The sequence below is a fragment of the Rhamphochromis longiceps genome, linkage group LG22, assembly GCF_057381845.1.
Source record: "Rhamphochromis longiceps isolate RC_006_pf linkage group LG22, R_longiceps_female_GT1.1, whole genome shotgun sequence".
NCBI classification, from domain to species: Eukaryota; Metazoa; Chordata; class Actinopteri; order Cichliformes; family Cichlidae; genus Rhamphochromis; species Rhamphochromis longiceps.
In genome coordinates this window covers 28,616,145-28,638,407 of record NC_140577.1, presented here as the reverse complement: position 1 = coordinate 28,638,407, position 22,263 = coordinate 28,616,145, and the positions used below count along the sequence as shown (strand labels likewise).

The window sequence follows — 22,263 nt, the reverse complement described above, 5'->3', positions numbered from 1 at the left end:
CAGCCAGTGATCTTCTGGGCTGTGTTGATGACCCTCTGCAGTACTTTCCTGTCTGCAGCTGAGCACCCTGCATACCATGTTGTTATGCCGTACGTTAGGATGCTCTCTATGGTGGCTCTGTAAAATGTCACCAGCAGCCTCTCCTCCAGGTTGTTCCTCCTGAGCACTCTCAGAAAGTGGAGACGCTGCTGGGCCTTTTTAACCACCGCTGTAGTATTTGCAGTCCAGGAGAGGTCATCAGATATCTGCACGCCCAGAAACCTCATGGAGTGTACCCTCTCCACACAGCTCCCGTGAATGTAAAGTGGGGCCGGGTCTGCTCTGCCCTTCCTGAAGTCCAAGATAAGTTCTTTAGTTTTCGTGGTGTTCAGTTGGAGGTTGTTAACTGAACACCACTCAGCCAGTCTGTTGACCTCATCTCTGTAGTCCGACTCCTCCCCCCTTGAGATGAGTCCAACCACTGTGGTGTCATCCGCGAACTTTATGATGGTGTTTGAGAGATGGGTAGGGGAGCAGTCGGATGTGTAGAGCGTAAACAGGAGGGGACTGACAGGAGTCTGACAGACTGTGGTCTATTTGTCAGGAAGTCCTTGATCCAGAGGCAGATGGGGGTGGAGAGTCCCAGGTGAGACAGTTTCTGGACCAGGATCTCCGGGATGATATGATTGAATGCTGAGCTGAAGTCCAGAAAGAGCATTCTCACATAGCTTCCTCGGTGCTCCAGGTGACTCAGCGCAGTGTGGAGCGCTATGGTGATAGCGTCCTCGGTGGAACGATTTTTCCTGTAGGCAAATTGGTGGGGGTCCAGAGTGGGAGGCAGACCGGCCCTGATGTGCTGACAGACCAGTCTCTCAAAGCACTTCATCACTACAGGCGTAAGTGCAACAGGCCTGTAGTCATTTGGGCTGGCCACAGCTGTCTTCTTGGCGATGGGGATGATGGTGGAGGTTTTGAGGCAGGGCGGGACGGTGTTTGATGACAAGGAAAGGTTGAAGATTTTAGTGAAGACTCCGGTCAGTTCGTCAGCACATGCTCTGAGAACCTTTCCATGTATTCCATCAGGACCTGCCGCCTTCCTGGGATTCGCTGACCTTAGAACACACCTCACTTGGTGCTCCCTAAGTGTTAGTGTGCCAGTGCTGGGGGCGGGTGGAAGTGGTGTGGCAGCTGAGGGCTTGGTCGTCTCAAAGCGGGCGAAGAAACGGTTTTACATGTTGTAGTGCCGTTTGTGGGAGCATTTCAAGTTGCTATGCAACTGTTATAGCCCATATTTTAATAATATGTATGCATTAAGTCCATAGTAACTACATTAATTGCAAAAAAGTGCAATAAACTACAAAAAAATTGAAAATCGTTTTTGTTTTTTGTTTTTTACATATATTTCTACTTGGAGAAATTTAAGAGGTTTATCCCTCAAAACTTTAAATACAAAAAAGTTGCAAAAAATAGTTTACAACAACTGGAAATTTATTTTGAGTGTCTTCATAGTTTTATTTTGGAGATACACCAATTTTTATATACTGCAGGAAAAACAAAAAAACAATCCTATGATGCAAATTTGCAAAGAAAACAGCAGGTGCATCAAAATAAACTATTTCCAGCAGTGCAATTCGAGTTCTAAGCATCCCAGAAACTATTCAGAAAAGTCAAACATGACCAGTATAGGTTTTTAAGGCGTACAAGTAAAAAAAAAAAAATACATTTTCCGCGAAAATGACGTCACTTCCGGTTTCGGCCAGGAAATGGCGGACATGCGACAGTTCGCGCTGACGTCTGTTTCACTGTGGGAAGTGTTACGAACAGCTGATCGGATCGGCAAAGCGTGTTTCTGGAATATTATGTTTTTGTTCCTGCAAGCGCTTTTTATGCAATTTTTGCAAAGCTTTATGTGGAAGGAAACCGTGACCGAGGACAAGCTGATGGCATCAGATGTAAGTACAACTCCTCCGGTTTCATATGCAAAAAAAATTATTGTGCTAGCTTACGTTCAGGTTCTACAGGGATTTAAAAATAGTTACGCAAAACGGAGCGTGCTGCTCTGACCGGCTTTAAAGGGTTAACAATAACAATGTATTGAATAATGACTTTAAAAAATAATATAAAATAGTGTGCAACACCACTGAAGTTTTTTTTTTTTTACCTCTCTTTTCAACCAACAGCAGTCACTCTCCTCTCCAAATAACTTCTGCTTAGCTTTCCGAGCTTCCCTCGGGTCCTCTTAATCAGCGGTCTCCAACCTTTTTTGCGCCACGGACCAGTTTATGCCCGACAATATTTTCACGGACCGGCCTTTAGGTGTCGCGGATAAATGAGGGAGGGGCTAATAATCGGCTCAGTCATTTTTAATGATCGTTGAAAGCCCAGATCGTAATCGTGATTAAAATTCGATTAATTGAGCAGCCCTACTATAACTACACAAATGTTTGCTGCAGATCCTTGATGTGCTCACAAGAACGTGAGTCCCGAGAAGCTGGAAGGAGCCAGAGCAGCCGGGAGTCACCGCTCCAGCTTACAGCAGTTCAGTTGTCCTGCTGCTGTCAGAACAGGATGATGTAAAGTCATCTGTGTTTCCCACCCTCTTCTCATTAGCACCGTGATTAACTCATCCATTTTCCTCCCTGGGAACTGTGCTCACTCTTTAATTTTCCTAAAAGATAAAACAGTCGCAATTCCTTTGTTTCACTTTTAGTAAGCTCTGCATCAGGATTAATAAGCAAGCTGTTACTCTGCTCCACCACCAACACTACATGGCTAATCATTCCACAATTCATTAACAAGTTAACATGATGAACCACTTAATCATATAAACTCGTAGATTAAATGTGGAAGATAACGTTGAGTTCAACAGCATTTTGCTACAGTTTATTTCTACCTATAGTTGTTTTCATTGATTGATAGTTTTATTTATTTGAAACACACTAAGTAGCACAGTAATTTTAGAGCCTTTTGGTACAGTTTTCTGTGATGTTGTATTGTCACCGTGGCCTCTGCAGAGTCAGCCAATTCGCTGAGCTTACCTTGTTTTTTGGTTAGACTTGCCAAAGCATTGTGCAGTAGACTCTGTAGACTTATATGATTTATTTTGCTCTGTATTGTACCCTAGTGTTCTAAAAACCCTGCAAGACGCTTTGGGTTAGAGTGCTTAAACACTATATAGCAAAATAAAGCCACGATTTTAAATAAACGTAAGGTCACATATAAAGTCATCCTGTTGTTCACTCACAGAACTGGACTTTTAAACGGGAAATCTAGCTGGCATCTTAACCTCCTAGGACCTGGCATCCACATATGTGGACATCACATTTTGGGTTGTCTAGACCAAAATACTCAATTTTGCTCTACAAGGGCCTGATATCCACTTACGAGGACATTATACTGCTACTGGTCTATTGAAATTTACAACGAATGTCTTCATATGTGGATTTCATTTCTCCCAGAAACAAAAATCAGGTATAAAACAAACTGGTAATTCTTTGTTTTTACATTCATCAGGTCCAAATCAACCCAAATATTGAAGAGAAATTAAAAATGCATGACATGAAAGAGTTCGGGTCTTAGGAGGTTAAAGTGAATTGAAAAGGTACTTTCAAAAAAAGTAGCTGCAACTCACTCACTTTGAATGCTAATTGGTTCAAGCTAACTCTTGCTCAGCTCGCATGATGTCTGGCAGGATGGACTGTAGCAATCTTGCTCTCATGAGAAACCAGCTGCTTGCAAGGTAAGGCCTCATGCTTTACGCTTGCTCTTTCCTCAGTTCATTCATTCCTTTATATAAAAAAAAAAACAACAGCAACCAAAAAACAGTCTGGCTTCAAATAATTTTTAGTGACAACAGCATTTCCAAGCAATCAAGCTAAGGTTAGCTGGTAGCTGCAAATTTGTTTTTATTTTTACTTTTTATTTTTTGTTTTTTTAATCCATGCTATCAGGTTAGCGATCATCAGCTAACATTAATCAAAAGAAAGCTAGTTTTATGTGCCTCAATGGCAACGTGAACATCAGAATGAGAATAATGATGGATCATTTGGTTCCTGGTGTAAAATTGGTGCCCTGTGTTTGTTATTTAGATAAATATTGCAGCATGTTCCTTTTGTTTAGGAGTTTAGCTGCGTGTTGACTGGTCAAATATGTGAATATATTGCCCGATAATTATGTTAGGTAAAATTCCACGTAGTTATGGTAAATATCCTCTTCTTAACTACTCACCCAAATTGTAGTCACGGGGTACTGGACCCTGTCAGAGCTGTGGCGAGTGGCGGGGTACACAGTCTAGACCAGGGCTAAATTAACAGACCTTATCTAGCCATAAAACTGCTTGTAAATTAACTGTTAAATTAATTTTAATCTTTGTACTTTTCTTACACTCTTTTGTAATACTTTTGCTACAACGTGTCCACTTCAATTACTTCTTGATTATGAGATTTAAAATTTACTGTGATGCTGCACAGAGGCAAAATTACAAAAACTCACCAATTCAGAGAACTGAGGACATGTCGGTCTAACTTGGCTTTCAACAGTATTAGGAGATATTTAGAGTGACAATGGTGAAAATAGTAGAAAATGTTCCTATGTAAAGCAAAGAGAACCAGACATTCAGCAGCAGATTTCAGAGATCTGGAGGTTAAGATACTAGCTGGTTCAAATCATTTCAGTAACTTTAAATGAGATAGAATAATCTTCAAATCATTTCAAACTTCCCTGGTAACCAGTAATAGAAAACCAGTACGGCAGAGATAAGCTCTCACTCTTTTTGGCTAAGGCGGTGCGCCTTTATGCTGTGAGACAGCTATTGTTGGGAGAGACATTTCCTCAGACTATATGTAAGTACACGTTTGTCACGTTAAAGAAGAAATCTGGTGTGTCTATGAGCCACTTTGGTTGTCAGAAGTGCAGATGAGTAAGGCTGATAGAGCTGTGTAGTTCACCCCACCTGTCACACACACAGAATAATAGAATTTTTCACTGTCTGTTCTTGAATATCTCATTTGAATGTGAATTTCAATTCCAAGCTTGGTGTTATTTTTTACCACTAAGCTCCTGCTGCTGGAGTTCCTACGTCCACAGTGTTGTGTGGCCTCGTGTTACCAGGGTGAACAGCTTTCAATAAGCAGATTTACAGAGGAAGAAAATGTAAACGGAAGGAAGACGCTGCCTATAGATATAAAAAGCCGACAGCCGTATTCTCCTGCTGTGGGCTGCTGAGCTGCTATAGGACTCTGCTGCATCACTTATGCGTCTCATCAGCCCTGAGAAAGGCCACCTAATGTATGAAAACTACTACAATATCATATGCATTTGATGTGGCCACCATCCACGAGGTGTAACAATGACACTGCATGTTAAATGGACTGTTAAGACAGAGTATTCGGAAAAAGAACAGTTTTTAAATAGAAAGTCCTCAGATGACACGCCCTAGACTTTTTTTTTAAGTTAAAAGAACTTCGATAATGATTGTTTTTCATATGTTTTTTCATGCAAATATACTAAGAAGCACATGAAAGGGAAGAGGAGAGACAGATCTGTGAGCAGTTGCCTCTTTCCAACACCCCGCTCACACTCCCTGCACAACACCGGCAGCTCTGGTGCTATGAGCAAAGGAGCCCTCTGCTCGTAAAGCACAGATTTATGGGTGAAATTAACATATCATTAACATACCACAGGCACTCTTAAAAGAAGGTTATTTATAATTAGGTGACATCAGAGACACTGGTTTGCGTGACGCTGGAAAGAGAGAGAGAGAGAGAAGGGAGACGAGGAAGCTGCCACCATTGGAAGTGCCCTAGAGAAGCCTTTTTCTCTTCTCTTTTTTTCATTGAAAGGGAAAAACTGGGACGCCAAACCTGTTGTTTCCTTTGTGCGATGCGGTCAGAGACATTTGGGGTTTTTTGCTGTCCTATTTCTCGCTATCAATAACACGATACTGGCCTGTTTCTGTCTGGTCTGAATGGCCTGTGCGGCCCCTCTGTTTACACGTTATACTTTTCTGTTGCAGCATGAATGCGCTGTGCTCTCGCAGGCTCGTGGCAGAGAGGAGCGAGTTACATCTGCTGTGCTTTCAGGGGTTTGGGTGGAAGTAAACAACAAATGCAAGCTCTTTCATGCGAGCCCATGAAACAGTGTTGCAGGTTAAAGCGTTATACATAAAATGAAGGCCGTCGTGTGAAGTCCAAGACTAGTAAACCGTTATTTTGAACTGGTATATTTTGGAGTAATTAAATAATGTTTCACCCACCACAAGACTGTTCCATAAGAAGACATGATTTGGAAGAACTGAACATGATTTATTGAGATGGAGAATTTGATTAACAAGACTCTGATGAACCAACGTGGCAAAACAGAGTCCCAGAATTGACAGGAATTAGGACAGGACCCCCTGATGTCGAGACGCTGGTGGTGTTGGAAAGGAAGACGAGGCTTGCAGGGGGTCTGAGTGAACAGGGTGAGGTGGAAACGGGGAAGAGGCAGACTGCAGGAATGAAAGGCAGAATGACACAAGAGCACTGAGTTGACGGTGTGGGGAAGTCAAAGTGGTATAAACAATCAACTAGAGGCTTTAATAAACAGGAGTGCAGGCGGATGAGTGATTACAGATCCTCTTTACTGAACTTGCGCATAAATTTTTTTATTTGAAAATCAGAGTGGATCAGTGAATTGTAAATAGCTTATACAACTAATCAGAGTACTTTCTCTGACCAAATGGTTCCGTTCTTTGCTTTGGTCCATGCTAACATAACAGATTTTACGTGAAATTGTCAGACTTTTGTGGTCCCAGAGGATGAATCCTTTCCTGATCCATTGCCTTTTTTCTTTTAGCTCAGCCATGAGGTTGACACTTCGACTCTTGCATGAAATATGTACACAACTATGTGATGGATTAGCATGCAATTTGCTGGTGACCTTTGTGTCGCCAAAAGAATATTAATCATCAACTATGGTGATACAAATATATTAATCTGTTACTCATTTTTATGGAATTGTAGCCTTTCCCTTAAGAGGATTTGGCACTTTTCTTTGTTACACGTGACAGTAATCTGGGAAACTCGCTGTCAACAATAAGGTGACCTTGATATTCTATAAAAGATCGTCTCGCATAAGTCAAATGTGCGCTTTAAACCGGAGCTTCTCAGAGTGCCACTGTGGAGCCGGCGTGTCACAGGGAAAACACATTTGCTTGGTGGTTGTGTCGGCTCAGAGGATGATAGATGGTGATTTATTTATTTGTTAACTTTTTTTTAAATGTTATATTTCTTTACATTGGCTATGTCTTCTATGATTGCCAAACATCATTTTAAATTGAAAAAGAACATGACATAAACTGAGAATTAGAGATTTGCACAGTAGTGCATTCTTCTCAAACAACATGTGGGAGAAAGGGAATGAAATGCAGTGTCTGACTGTGTGTCTATCTCATCCAAACCTCAATGTTAAGCTAAAATAACAAAGTCTTACTAGTTAATGTGAAATCACGTGCATAAATCACACACAACTTTAGGAACATTTTGCATGTCTTGTCAGTGCATTTTAAGCTTTCGGTTACTTTACAGGATTAAGTGACACAAAAAGGTCAAAGCATGGGAAAGATTATAGTTTCTAATGTAAAGTGCATATTGATAACTTAATGAAAGGACTTGTTGTGTAATTCATACAATGTTTTATACCAGGCTGTACTAACGCTGATTCTACAAGGTCAACAATCTGAGTTTAACCTTAGCGCTGTGCTAAGGGACAGGATATCAGTGCAGGGGAATATTGGTGGAGGAGAAAAAGAAGTCTAGAGTCAGTCTATTTTTATTCTTGGTTTAGATTGACACAAAATATTGATTTTGCAGATACCATATAGTTTCTTTTTGCAATGCAAAGTACACTACCTCCATGTTGTCTATCTTGCCATTCAACCAATTCAGTCTGTGAGAGTCAGTGTTTTATGTCTCGTTGTTCAAGGTGCTCATCAAATCCAAAAAAACTGACAGGGTAAGAATTTCAGGCATAAGCACATGAGCGTCTGGCAGCGTCCAGTACTGCAGATTTCTTTTCATTGTACGAGACACTGAAAAAAAAAAACAGCTCTACATGAAATAAGCCAAATATTCTTAAATCTGACAAAATTAACTTGTTTTGACAAAAAAATCTGCCAATAGGGAAGCAAAAGGTTTTTTTGCTAGAATCCTTAAAACTAGCAAATGACTCTGACTTCTGTATGCCTATTAACTGGACAAGACTGTCTACAATTTACGCTTAATTGAAGAAAATTTGACTTAAGATTTTACAGCTTAATTTAGATTTTCATATAAACAAGAAGAAACAAGAAGCTAACTGTAGGACAAACTTTAGTGTCATTAAATATATTTCTTTTTTAGGCCTTTGTTTGGCTTTATTGGTAGAGGCAGTGAAGAATCGACAGGAAAACAGAGGGAGAGAAAGAGTGGAAGACAGGCTGTCAGCCATGCAGCATGCGGGCACCCGCTCAACACAGTGAGCTAAACCAGCACCCATTAAATACATTTCTTGAATTGAAAAGTTGTTTAAGTGGCTTTACTCTTGAAATAAGAAAAGTAATCGTATTCTTATTCTGTAATTTTAGCCAAACCATTACCATACCCTGTAACTGGGGAAAAAAAGCTCAATATGAGCTGAAATATCTTATAGAGAAAAATATTTTCCTAGAACAAGCTTAATTTTCTTGTGCAAAACTTGCTTGTTAAGAGTGTATTTTATTTTTACACAAAAAATAAAAAAAAAGTCAATTTTTGCAGTGGAAGAACAAAAGTCCATCATGCTTTCACACGTGTGTCATTTCTGTCTGACATGTTGCCAAGCAGCTGCGTAGTAGGAACGTATCCAGTCCTACATTTGTGATCCGTTATCTTGTTAAGATCAGCTAGCAAAATAGCAGACAGGGTCACTGTTACATGGCAGAACTTATTACATGTCCGTTAGATGCTAAAAAACTCACGTTTTAAGGAAACACGTTGAGCCAACAGCTCCACCAGTAGAGGAGGAGAAGGATGCTGGTGCTACACCTCTGAAGCCATAATGGCTAGCCTTTAGCCAAAGCTGCCTTTCTGTGGGAAATAAAGACACGTGTTGCTGGTTTTGCAGTGGAAGAGATGTTTCCACTATTAACTCAGTATGCAGAGGAGGAGGTGAATGTGCAGTAGGTCGAAAACCCTCTGGATATTTTATTACAGGTCTGGTCTTTACTTTACAATATAAAGAACCTTGAGGCGACTGTTATTGTGATTTGGCATTATCTAAATAAAACTGAATTTCTTTTTTTTCCCATTAAGATGCAGCGCTATGACGTCACCGTAACATGATTGGTCATTTGCAGTGTGATCCGAACCAACATTATTATAATAATCTGGGACAAACACCAGCACGGGGATGTTAGATTCACCGCTCTACTACACACTGAGCGAAAGGTTTAAAAATCTTTTTTCCGTATAAATGATTTTTCTAAATGACTTCTCAATTTTTCACATAAGCCTGTTTTACAGAAATCAATACTGCACTCCATCAATTATAAATCAAAACTTTCATTTCCTCCCAGAGTTGCTTAATTTATTTTAATGAAGTGACAGCGATCACATAGATGAGCCAAAATGCAACAAGCAGAGATGTCGGCATAAGCATGCACTGCACATCAATTCCGCCCATTAGTAATGAAGATGGGACAAAAACATTCAGCTAAATGTGACAGCTGAGGAGATTGTAAAGAATGCCCATTGGCTAAAGTTCTTAAACTCTGCAGGAGCAAAGCATCAAACCTCATTATGTTAACAGTTATGGAAATCGTTACAGGAAGGTGAATGTTCCTTGCAGTGGAAGCAAGCCCAGTCTTATTGTTCAGAGAAACAATGCATGATAACAAACTGTTGTTCTTTCTTGTTGTGGCATCAGGAAGAAGAGCTACGGCAGAGCGGCGAGGCCAAATATCATCACCTGAACGAAGACCTGCACGTCCTCATTGAGATCTTCGCCCCACCAGCCGAGGCGTACGCCAGGATGGGTCACGCTCTGGAGGAGATCAAGAAGTTTCTCATACCAGTATGTTCCCTTTCTACTCACACACACACACACACACACACACACACACACACACACACACACACACACACACACACACACACACACACACCTACCTCTTCTGGCTTTTACTTTTTTCTCCTCCTGAATCTCTCTCCAGCTGCCCTTTGGCCCCAGCCAACTCATTTCAGTCTGTCCACAGTGAAGTGAGTGAATAACAGCAGAGATGAGTCGCTCTTTCACTGTCTCTCTTTGTTTGTAACTTGTACTATAATTCTGTCAGGGTCTTCCAAGTGTGTGTGTGATTCAGTGTGTGATCCTGTGTGGGAAGTCGTGGGTATAAGAGGAATAAAAGACCACAGGAGGGAATCTCTCTGCATGGGCCAAACCCTCCTTGGCAGCAGCATACAGCATGGAGCTTATTTACTCTTCATTCATTATGAATGATGTCTCCAATACTCAGAGCACCAATGATTTACATCTCGTCATTAATTATAGGCAGTCCCGTCCCCACTGACTACCTTCTCATCTCAAAGTTGCCATAAAGTGTAGACACTGATACTGCGGACACATGACAATCATATCAGTCATTTTAAGATTAAAGCCATATTTCCATACCGTTTTAAGTTAGGGGCAAAAAGCAGCTGTGTGAAAAGATGAAGTCAAGCTGGGTCCCGAGGATTTATCAACAGGAATGATCTGAAATGTTTTGCTGCCTCAGGAACGGCGGTCACGGCAGTACTGTAAAGTATATTAATTAGATATTCCTGGGGCTGCAGCCCTGGAGATAAAGGACGTAATTTAATACAGTGTAATTGAAAGCGAGTCTATTGCCGTCTGCACGCACGCATGTGTGTGTGAGTGTGAACATGATGCCTCTCTGTGTGCAGGATTACAATGATGAGATCAGACAGGCCCAGCTGCAGGAGCTCACATACCTGAACGGCGGCTCCGAGGATGCCAAGGTGCCATCAGTGAGGGGCAAGTCAGCCGCCCGTGGAAGAGGGACACCTGTTCCAGGGCCTCCCAGGTAACCTGTGCCCAAATGTGTGTGAGAGTGTGTGTGTGTTTGTGTTTATGTGCAAGATGTTGTGCATTTCAGATCATCTGGGGATTGAGTATTATTTACAGATAAAGAGCCACTGGGAAGGCTCTTTATCTATTTCTCCATAAATAGATGTATATAGTATCCAGTTGCATTTTATGAGTTAATGTCTCTATTTAGAATTAAAGCACATTTTGACCGTCTGTGTCTAACAACACAAGAAATATCTGGTGTTTTTGTTTAGCTTTTGCAATACAAGGTAGACAGTGGATGTTTCTTATGTCTCTTGAATCTCTGACGTGACGGCGAGCCTAGGTATTTTTTCAAATGCAGTCTGGGTTGGATTTACTGAAATCTCAGCTGTGATAGCAGTGTGAGTGTGATTACTTCTTGATTTAATTAAATAATACCTCACAGGCTAATACGGCTTTTCAGTACTGATACCAGAGTACCAGTCAGAAAGTACTCTGACATTACTCAATACTCAACATTAGACATTAGGACCATTTAAGCCTTTCACTTGCTTTCCATATCGTCAGTAATTCATAAGGATCTGCATGACACTGTACGCTGCTCAAAAGAATTAAAGGAATACTTAGAAAACCAATCAGATCTCAATGTGAAAACAAATCATGCTTGATAACTACATTGATATGGACTGGCTAATGTAGGAATGTATGGATGCCACATTATTTGATGAAAAGAGGACTTAATTTCACCGAAGTGAAAAATTATGCGATTGGTCAATTTTGCCAAAATTTCATTGTCACAACTCAAAATAGCACTCCTGGTACTGCTCCTAATGAGATGATAGGTGGTGTCCTGAGGAATAGGGCTGTGCGATATGACCAAAACCTCATATCATTTAACATTTATCGTCCCGACAACGATATATATCACAAAAGTTTTACATTTTCTGTAAATTCTGTGAATCTCGGGCAGCTCGACTTGCGTGAAGTGTTTTCAGCTGGACGTCGTGTACTTGGGGTCGAGTGTTACATAAGTTGAAATGGCCGCAGTTTTCTTTGTGAGTATTTATTACACGCCGTGCTGTGGGGAAAAGCCTGTTCTAAGGTTTATTTTTTTGGCACCTGACGGCTCTTTTTAGCGTCTTATCCATAAACAATCTCAACAGGATCTTCAGCTTTATTGTGAAAGGTTTATGTTGGGGCTGCACGATTAATCGTTAGAAAATCGCGATCTCGATTCATACTTATGTGCGATCTCATTTCCAAATGACAACGATTTTTTTAAAAAAAAGAAAAAAAAAGACGACGACGATTGTACCGCATTCTGATCCGGGACGTAATCTGCATGAAAACAAGCGCTCACTCTTCCTGCTCAACAAATGACAAGGGCGGAGCCTTATACCATGTGATACAGAAGCTGTGCCGTGTGATGCTAAAATTAGCAGGGAAAAAACAACGGAGAGCACGTCAGGGATGACGAGAAAGTGACAGGAGAAAATCCGTTCCGGTCAACCACCCAAACATCAATAACGGGAACCTTATACAGCGCTTCCCTATACACGTCGAACTTCCGCAGGCACAAAGACATTACGGAGGCTATCACTTATCAGCTGACCAAAGATATGGCTCCCATCAACACTGTGCAAAACGAGGGATTTAGGAAAATGATCAACACCCTAGACAAACGCTACACAGTGCCGTCCCGCAACTATTTTTCTATTGTTGCACTACCTGCTCTATACACGCAGCGTCGAGCAACGGTGGAGACGGAATTTCAAGCAGTACAACATTTGGCAACGACAAAATGTGAGACATTTGTTGTTTTTATGTTTATTTATTGTTTTTATGTTCAGTTTCAACTGTTACGAAGTTGATGTGCAGTTAATAAGTGCAATAAATATTTATACTGGAAAAGAAAATCGTGAGAGAATCGTGATCTCAATTCTAAGCAAAAAAATCGTGATTTATGCAAAATCGTGCAGCCCTAGTTTATGTGGAAAATAAACAAGAGGACGGCGAAGCCACGCGATGGTTTTACCATCGTTGTTGCTAACGACAACGCATAAAAACAGTCGCTTGTCCGTCCGTAGAGTGGTTTTATTAAATATAAGAGAAAGAGAGAACTTCTACAGTGACTGATAACGATAGCGTGATATGATACGATAGACGTTTTCATATTGTTATATCGAACAGCCCTACTGAGGAATGTCCCCCAAAATCTGGACCTGAGCTCATGTTCTGTTGGATTTAGGTGAAGTGAGCTTGTGCTCAGGGTGAACCCACCCTTATTGTGAAAAGCAGATGGCACCACTAGTGGATCTGCCAATTTTGGTATTGAGCACAGGGCCCACTCGAGAACGTCAGCCCTATTTCTTTTTTTTCTTTTTTTCTTGTTTTTTTTTTTTTTGGAAGTGACATCAGAAACCGCAGCATGTGACATCACGTGATGGCGGAGCTTCAGTTCATCCTTTGTCATCCTTTTTTTTTTTTTTTTTTTTTAATAGGACAGGGGGAAAGAATGAAAGAAAGAGGGGGAGAGGAAGAAAGAAAACCAAAGGGGAGAAGAGACGGTGAGAAGGGGGGGAAGAGAGAAAAAAAAAACAAAACTCCTGGGTCACCTGTATGGAGAGAAAGGAAAAACAAAAAAAACAGGGGAGACAGCAAACAACAAAGAGCAACATAATAATAAAAAAAAAAAAAAAAGCACCATCACAATAAACTAGCTAGTCATAGATATCAATAGTTACTAAATAATAAACGATATGGTGCAGCACGCAAGATAGACAGCGCACAGTGTGCTTTGAGGCAGCAACCAAGAAAGCTGTAGTCCGCATCTGTGAATACCCATGTGTACACCTGTGTGGATCAGCATGCTTGCATTCCAAAGGTTTCTCCATGTAATGATCTGCTAGAGAGTGTGGGGAGCCACAGCCCTGTCCTCTATGGTATCAAGCAGGTATGGAGGAGATCAAAACTCCAGACATCCAGAGGCCCCCAGAACACAAGAGACCAAGGAAGACCCACAGAGGGGCAGCCGCGCCACTGTCCCAGTAAGAGCTAAGGAGAGTCCCAGATGAGGGCTCATTCAGCAGCCGCGGAGCAGAAGCCAGGGGGAGTTGCAGTGACGCGCCCGTGAGCTCCGCCGGCAGCCAGCTGTGCCTGAGTGACCGAGCCCCAGGCCGAGAGGCCGGGGGCACCCCACCTCCAAAGTGGCCCGAGCGAGCCCCAATAAGCGGCCGCCAAGGAGTGAGCCGGTGTGTACCCGGACGCCCACCCCCAGATACAAAGAACCACCAACGCACCGATACCTGAGGGAGTCCGCCACCGGCAGGGGAAGTGGTGGTGGGTGGAGATAGGCCTCCAAACCTTGGAGGGCCCGAGATGTCCCCAGAGAGGTGGCGTCTGATACCCAACCTGACATATAGACACAGACATACAGGCACACACAGACACAAACATCCATTCCCACCCTCATGCTCTCATATGTACTTCACACTCAACCGACGTGGAGACAGACATAAAGGGACGCTGTATACACGATCACACTCCCCAAGCATACTCTACTAACCGGGTCTAGGTACCCTTGCCCCTGGAGGGGGGAACTGCACCCAGACCCAGGTGGTGTTACCCTTTTCCCTGCGGTGGGGAGAGGCAGACCGCCCCGACTCCGCAGCAGCAGGGAGGCCCCAGACCGCAGTTGGACGGCCAACTCCTCCTCCTAGTCCTAGCCCCCCCGCTCCAGTAGGCCGCAGAGAATGGGGGTGAGAGAAGACTCCAAACCTCCCTCCACCCGCTCATTGTAGTGTTGATGCATGTGTGTTCTAAGGTGCAATTAAAACCCAGGAGGGCATAGAGCTACCTGCCAGAGAGCAGCAGGTAAGCGCATAGTCCCTCCTGCTAGCCCTCAATGTCTACATGTATTTAAAATTGAGAGGTGGGCAACGACGCCAGGGGTGAGGCGTACACCCTGATGGTAACTTGGACTCCGTGTATCGTGCCCACCCCCAAGATCCTATATGTATGTGTAATGAGAGTGTGAATAATGTGAATGTCTAAGTTGTGGGATAAAATTGAGGCAGAGGCAGCCAGAAGGGGACAGAGGGGGGGGTAGCCTCCTCTGCATCCTGGTGACATACCCCTACTCCAAGGCCCTGCATGTGTGGGTGGTTGTGGTGGAGCAGGAGGAGGGAGGCAGCTGGAGATGGGGAGGGAAGGAAGGGAGGGGCAGGTGACCCCTCCCTGGGGCCAGCTCCCCCGCTGACCCCAGTAGGCACCCCCACACTCCGCGACCCGCCAGGGAAAGGGGGCCCCAGGCCCATCCAGACCGGGGCCCAGCGCAGCAGCGCCCCCCGGCCCCACAGAGCCCGGGACAGTCCACCCAACCCCACCACAGAGAAAACTGCACCCACCCCACCATCCACTCGTCTTCCAGACTACATGAGACAATAGATGCCCAGGCTGAGATCTTCCTCCACCTCTCCTGTATCTCCCCCTCCTGCAGAGAGTTCCTGAGGGGAAGAAAGCTCCTGCAAGGTGTAACAATCTCCCCCACCGGTTGAAGAGCCCCACAGGCGACTCGACACGCCGGCGGCACCCTGCGCCAGGGATGGGCTCCCATGCACCCACCCGCCCACAACCCCGGCAACACACAAACCAGGACCCAAGGCCCCGAGGCCCAGCCAGGGCCCCGGCCCAGAGATGGAGCGCCCCCAGACCCTCACGCCCATCCCGGACCCACCCAGGGGCAGACAGGCTACCAGGTCAGTAACCCACGTCCATCACCACAGACCCTCCCCTAGCCCCGCTGCACACAGCCACGAGGAAATGGTCAGAAAAAGGCCCCCAACCGGACATGACCGCTACCCCGGGTTGAGCCCCCCAAGGAAGATGCCTCCGGGGAACCCCCCGACGCCCTAAGCCTGTCCCTGCCCCCACACCAATCACAACATTGAAGGCGGGACCAAACTATGACCCCCCACCCCCACTAGGTGATGGAGCCGATCAAAGGAGCCCAGAGCAATTGATCTGATGTGGTGGCCGAGGCTGTATCAAAACTAATGTAATCTAATAGATAATTTCTATATTGGTTAGAATTAAGATTGTTTTTATTTTTCCAATTCATGAGGACAGTTTTCTTGGCTATGCATAGGGCAGTGAAAACCATATGGGCTAAATTGTTTTCTGAGGTGACATTATCTAAGCTGCCCAACAAACACACTAAGGGGGAAGTTGGAATGTTACATTTCAGACACTTTGATAAGTCTTCACATATCTCGTGCCAAAACTTCTGCACTGGTGGACAGAACCAAAGAGCGTGAATGTAATTGTCTGGTGTATTGTTTTGACAGTGTGAGCAGTTGTTGGAAGATGTAAAGCCCATCTTGAACATCCGATGACCTGTATAGTGCACTCTATGTAGTATTTTGTATTGTATTAATTGCAGACTGGGATTTTTAATCAATTTAAAAGTTTTTAAGCATACCTGAGACCAGAAGTTTTGGTCTAAACTGACTGATAAATCTGCTTCCCACTTTGCAGTAGGAAGGGATATTGATTCATCTAATTTAGAAAGTGTTCTGTATATTTTAGATAATAATTTGGGGGATTTAAGAGTAAGGAAATGTGCCGCACTTAGTGGTATTTGTAATTCAACTTGACTGAGGTTAAATTTCTTTTTTATTATGGATTTAATTTGTTGATATTCTAAAAAAATTTTCTTGTTGATCCCATATTGTGCAACTAGTCTGTCGAATGGAATAAATTCTGTTCCCTCTAATATATGTTCTAAGTATTTAATTCCTTTACAACTCCATTCTGGGAAGTTAATCATATTATTGTTTTGTAATATGTCAGGGTTATTCCAGATAGGTGTGCGTTTGCATGGGATTAATGAAGACTCCGTTATTTTTAGAAACTCCCACCATGCTGTCAGAGAGAAGCTGATGTTGATACTTTTAAAGCATTCATGTTTTTTGATGTTTGAGCTAATAAATGGTAGGTCTGAAATCTCTAGATCCTTGCATAGTGCCTGTTCAACATCTAGCCAAGGTTCATCTAGGAAGGTATGTTTTGACCATTCTGAGATGAACTGAAGCCTGTTGGCTAAGAAGTATTGGTGAAAATTAGGCAGATCTAATCCTCCTCTATCCTTGGTTCTTTGTAGCGTTTTTAAGCTGATGCGCGGGGGTTTATCTTCCCAAAGGAATTTGGAAATATATGAATCCAGAGATCTGAACCAATCTTGTGATGGTTTGTTAGGGATCATCAAAAATAAGTAATTTATTTTTGGCAAGATCATCATTTTTATAGTGGCGACCCTTCCCATGAGTGATATGGGTAAAGATTTCCATCTAGTCAGATCGCCTTGTACTTTCTTTAGAAGTGGGATGTGGTTTAGTTTAGTTAAGTCTGAAAGCTTAGGAGAGATATTAATACCTAAATATTTAATATTTCCGGATTGCAGTGGGGCAGAGGAAGAATTATGGAAGGAGCAGTTAATGGGGAGAACTGTAGATTTTGGCCAGTTAATTGAATAATCTGAAACTCTTGAAAACCAGTTTATTAGAGTAATTACCTCAGAGAGGTTGTTTTGTGTGTTTTGCAGAAAAAGCAACACATCATCCGCATAGCCCTATTTCTGATTGTTTGGTCAGATACTTGCACACCAGTGTCCTGCTGGAGGTCATTTTGTAGTTCTGACAGTGCAGAGAAGAGGAAGAACTGTGTAAAAACTCTAAAAGATACAAGAAAAATGTGTAACAACTAGAGACAGTAGTTTTAGTGGCTTGATTGTTTAAACATTAGGGGCTAAGCTAAAGGACCAACTCTTACCAAACGGTGATGTTACCAGTTATTCCACATGTTTGTGATGTTGCCCCTTGACACAGCTACAACATGCAGAGTGTAGCACCTACGCAGAGCTTTGCAGAATTAGGATAACAAAATTATTTTGTTATCCTAATTAAAAAGCAAAAAAACAAAACACACAGGATTAAATAGGCCATTTTGAAAGCCCTGGTAAAGAGCCTAGATTGCCATTTATACTTGTTGGTGCATCTGCCAGAAAGACGTGTATCATAATGTGTCTGTACTGATCTATCGCCATTCCAACAGGACAAAGCAGCGGTATCAAACTGAGCACAACAAACCAGACAAAGACTTCATGTGTAATATGACTTGTTATTGAACAGTTTGGAAGTTGTTTCTTACTTTTTGAAAGAATGAACTGTAACAAAAAACGTTCTTCTTAAGCCAGAAAATGAGCGCTGGTATTTCTGAGTACACCATGCAGAATGGCTGCAGACCTCAGCAGGAATTAAAAGAAGAGTGAGAAACTGTAGTTGCAGCAAACCCAACGCAGTGCCGTTATCAATTGAAGTTGGCACTGTGGAACTTCGCATACAGCTGCTACTTCCTTGAATTTATATGCTTTTTTAATGTATTCTGGAAGACTAACAGGGCACAAACAAAAGAAGCAAAGCATCAAATATGAGGGAGATGTTTTTTTTTCTTTTTGCACAAAACTGTGCTTTTTATCAACCATTGCTTTAGAGGTAGAATTTGGTATTGCGTATCCTAAATATTAAACATTTAATAAAGAGCTACATTTATTTGTCATTCCAGTCAAATAAGATAATTAAAGACAAGTGTAAAAAGACATTTCTGCATTTTGAATGTTAAAGATATGAAGGGCTAAATACATTGTAGACATTTGGCCCCCAGGATCCCTGCTGTAGACCCTTTATTCCACTCATGGTAGGTTTTGACAGCAGCACCAGCACTTAAATGCAGCAAGCATTCCTTGAACAGCCTTTTTGTAAATGCAAGAGATCAACTGGCGCATCTGTTTACGGCAAAGCCAGACAAACTCACCCACTTTAATAAAGTACAAGTCAATAATCTGTATTTTTCATCAGGCCACAGGCAAGTGCAACACAATAAGTTTGCTGCATGAACAGTTTTTACACACAAAAGCAGCACGCACTGCTGTTTATTATTTTGCTGAGACTTTTGAAGTTTGAAGCTAATAACTTGGAAGTAAGACTGACTTCTTGTTCTGTTACTTCACTCAGTAGCTCTGCTGTCAGAAAGATCAAATCAAAGGCCCTCACATTAATTACTCAATAGTGTAATGTTTAGCTAAATATTATGACACATTATATATACAACTTATATTAGCAATGTAATTCTGAAAAATAACTCATTGTAGTAATATTTTAAAATAAATGTAGTGGAGAACATTCCACGTCCCTATACACACACCGTGCATGCTGCTGCAGGTCTCCTGAGTTTATGACTATGAGCCAAATTTGGTTTGATTTGTGGCAAACTAAGCTAAGTTTGTTTGCCTGCAGGCAACAGTCATTTTAGCTCTTCCTTAATTTAATTCAGTTTCTCAAACAAAGTGGGAGTGCATGGAAGGTGAAAAGATCCCTTTCCTTGATGCTTAAGCTTTTTGAACATGTGCTGTGATGTAGAACTCATATTGCTTTTTCACTCTTGGAAGTTTTCATTACTCTTACAGTAACGAGTATGGCTGTTTTGAACTCTAGGCTGCAGTTTGATCACGAGTTACATAAATTAGATGATAACAGCCATCATCCTTGTGTTATAAAACCTGTTTATTCAAAAATACAGTATAGATGCTCCGTGGGCTGTATTTTTTAATACTTTATATTAGGGCTGCTCAATTAATCGAATTTTAATCACGATTACGATCTGGGCTTTCAACGATCATTAAAAATGACTGAGCCGATTATTAGCCCCTCCCTAATTTATCCGCGACACCTTAAAGGCCGGTCCGTGAAAATATTGTCGGGCATAAACCGGTCCGTGGCGCAAAAAAGGTTGGAGACCGCTGATTAAGAGGACCCGAGGGAAGCTCGGAAAGCTAAGCAGAAGTTATTTGGAGAGTGACTGCCGTTGGTTGAAAAGAGAGTTTAAAAAAAAAAACTTCAGTGGTGTTGCACACTATTTTATATTATTTTTTTAAAGTCATTGTTAACCCTTTAAAGCCGGTCAGAGCAGCACGCTCCGTTTTGCGTAACTATTTTTAAATCCCTGTAGAACCTGAACCGTGTAAGCTAGCGCAATAATTTGTTTTGCATATGAAACCGGAGGAGTTGTACTTACATCTGATGCCATCAGCTTGTCCTCGGTCACGGTTTCCTTCCACATATAGCTTTGCAAAAATTGCATAAAAAGCGCTTGCAGGAACAAAAACATAATATTCCAGAAACACGCTTTGCCGTTCCTATCAGCTGTTCGTAACACTTCCCACAGTGAAATGATGCACCTGCTGTTTTCTTTGCAAATTTGCATCATAGGATTGTTTTTTGTTTTTCCTGCAGTATATAAAAATTGCTGTATCTCCAAAATAAAACTATGAAGACACTCAAAATAAATTTCCTGTTGTTGTAAACTATTTTTTGCAACTTTATTGTATTTAAAGTTTTGAGGGATAAGCCTCTTAAATTTCTCCAAGTAGAAATATATGTAAACAAAACAAAAGCGATTTTCAATTTTTTTTGTAGTTTATTGCACTTTTTTGCAATTTATGTAATTACTATGGACTTAATGCATACATATTATTAAAATATGGGCTATAACAGTTGTATTGATGTATAGCAACTTGAAATGCTCCCACAAATGGCACTACAGCATGTAAAAAAATAATATAAGCTCTGGTGGACTTGGTTCTATGGTAGGTCTTAAAGGGTTAAATAAATATCGTCAAATAATCGTGATCTCAATTTCAGTGAAAATAATCGTGATTAGCATTTTTGCCATAATCGAGCAGCCCTACTTTATATTAACAAATGTTATCATTTTACAGTTTACACAGCTAGTTATAGTTATACAGATGTTAGTCTAAAAAGTCATGACTGTTGACTTGTGAAATCTAAACTTTTAAACTTTACTTAGTGATCCTCCATCAAGCTGTTCTTCTGAGATTGATTTGGCCTTATGTGCATTATGAGCATCTAGATTGTACTGGGTTGTTTTTTTTTTTTTTTTTTTTGCAGTGATAGACAACAATATGATTGTAGGGTTTTAACGTTAAACAACCCTTTTCAGGATGGCAATATGGAAATGAAATGCAGATATGCAAACACAGATACGTTTTAAAATACACCAAGCCAAGATGAGATGCAACAAAGCACAAAGGTGATGCCAATCCATCATTTAACAAAAAAATACAATCTTGAACCACATCTGTTCATATTTTGCCTTCCCCCTGGTTGCAGTTTCTGAAACTATTTGCAATTTACTTACAAAATATATGAAATCTTACAATATTCAACAATAAATAATTTAAGAATCATAAGAAAACTGAAAAGTAAGAAAAGTATTTCAACATAACTATCTCTTCCTCTTCCCTTAGTGGCACAGTGTAGTGAGCTCAGCTCTTATCAGCCCCTTTAGATCACAAGGTGGTTGCTAAAGTTGCCTCGTGTCTTGCGAATAATTCCCATCTAATTCATAAAGGCAGACAGATGCATGTTGCAGTCTGGCTGAAATCAGATTGGAAATAGTTACTGTGAATTTCTATTTAATCTGAATTTCTGTGTCTGTAGATGGAACAGACAGAAACAGATTTCACTGGTTTATCACAGTTTAGTGACATATTACCACCAGCACAATTCATGTAATCGTCAACTTGACCCCATTCGATAGCAGACTGACTTATTGCCTGTCTTATTGCCTTTTTATCAGCATCTGCAGGCCCCACAGTAGTTTTACCCCCTGGGGCTTCCATGACTGAGAATAAGGGACTAACTAAAAGTGATGTTAATGTTTTTTCATTCTGAGCTACATTCTGTTCCACACTCTAATCCCGTCGGTGGCAGCGCCACATACTCACATTTCACATTAGTACAGGGTCCCACAGTGAACAGCCAATAGAAAGGAGTTAGCAGGAGTGAACAATTAAATTCATTTACTAAACCAAACTACTTCCTATACCACAATCATTATTAGATCAGGTATATTTAAATTAACATTTACTTAAATATTATTTAGCAGAAAACCTTCAGAAAGTATGAATTGTGCAGAATAATAATTCATAATATTATTGCTTCATGTCAGTGTAGTATGAAAATGTTATATTTACATTTAACACCATTATTTCTTAATTTAACTGTACTCCCCTGGTCATGTGAAAAAGCACACAGAAATAGCCCATGATTGAGGCGAGTGTGTATACCACCTTTTGGCTAAGCT

The 22,263-nt window shown here is 41.5% G+C and overlaps 1 protein-coding gene across 2 annotated transcripts in view; it reads left to right on the top strand.

Moving 5' to 3' along the window:
• Positions 1-22,263, top strand: part of khdrbs3 (KH domain containing, RNA binding, signal transduction associated 3) — a 174,007-nt gene that overhangs the window by 105,512 nt on the left and 46,232 nt on the right. Inside the window, exons 1-3 of one of the 2 annotated variants that reach the window (XM_085396527.1) lie at positions 1,457-1,931; positions 9,901-10,047; positions 10,917-11,056. In XM_085396527.1, coding sequence (XP_085252653.1) covers positions 1,743-1,931; positions 9,901-10,047; positions 10,917-11,056 — 476 coding nt within the window. In that variant the 5' untranslated portion in view covers positions 1,457-1,742. Of the gene's footprint in view, positions 1-1,456; positions 1,932-9,900; positions 10,048-10,916; positions 11,057-22,263 lie in introns of those variants that run through there. The other variant, XM_085396525.1, reaches the window with a different exon arrangement.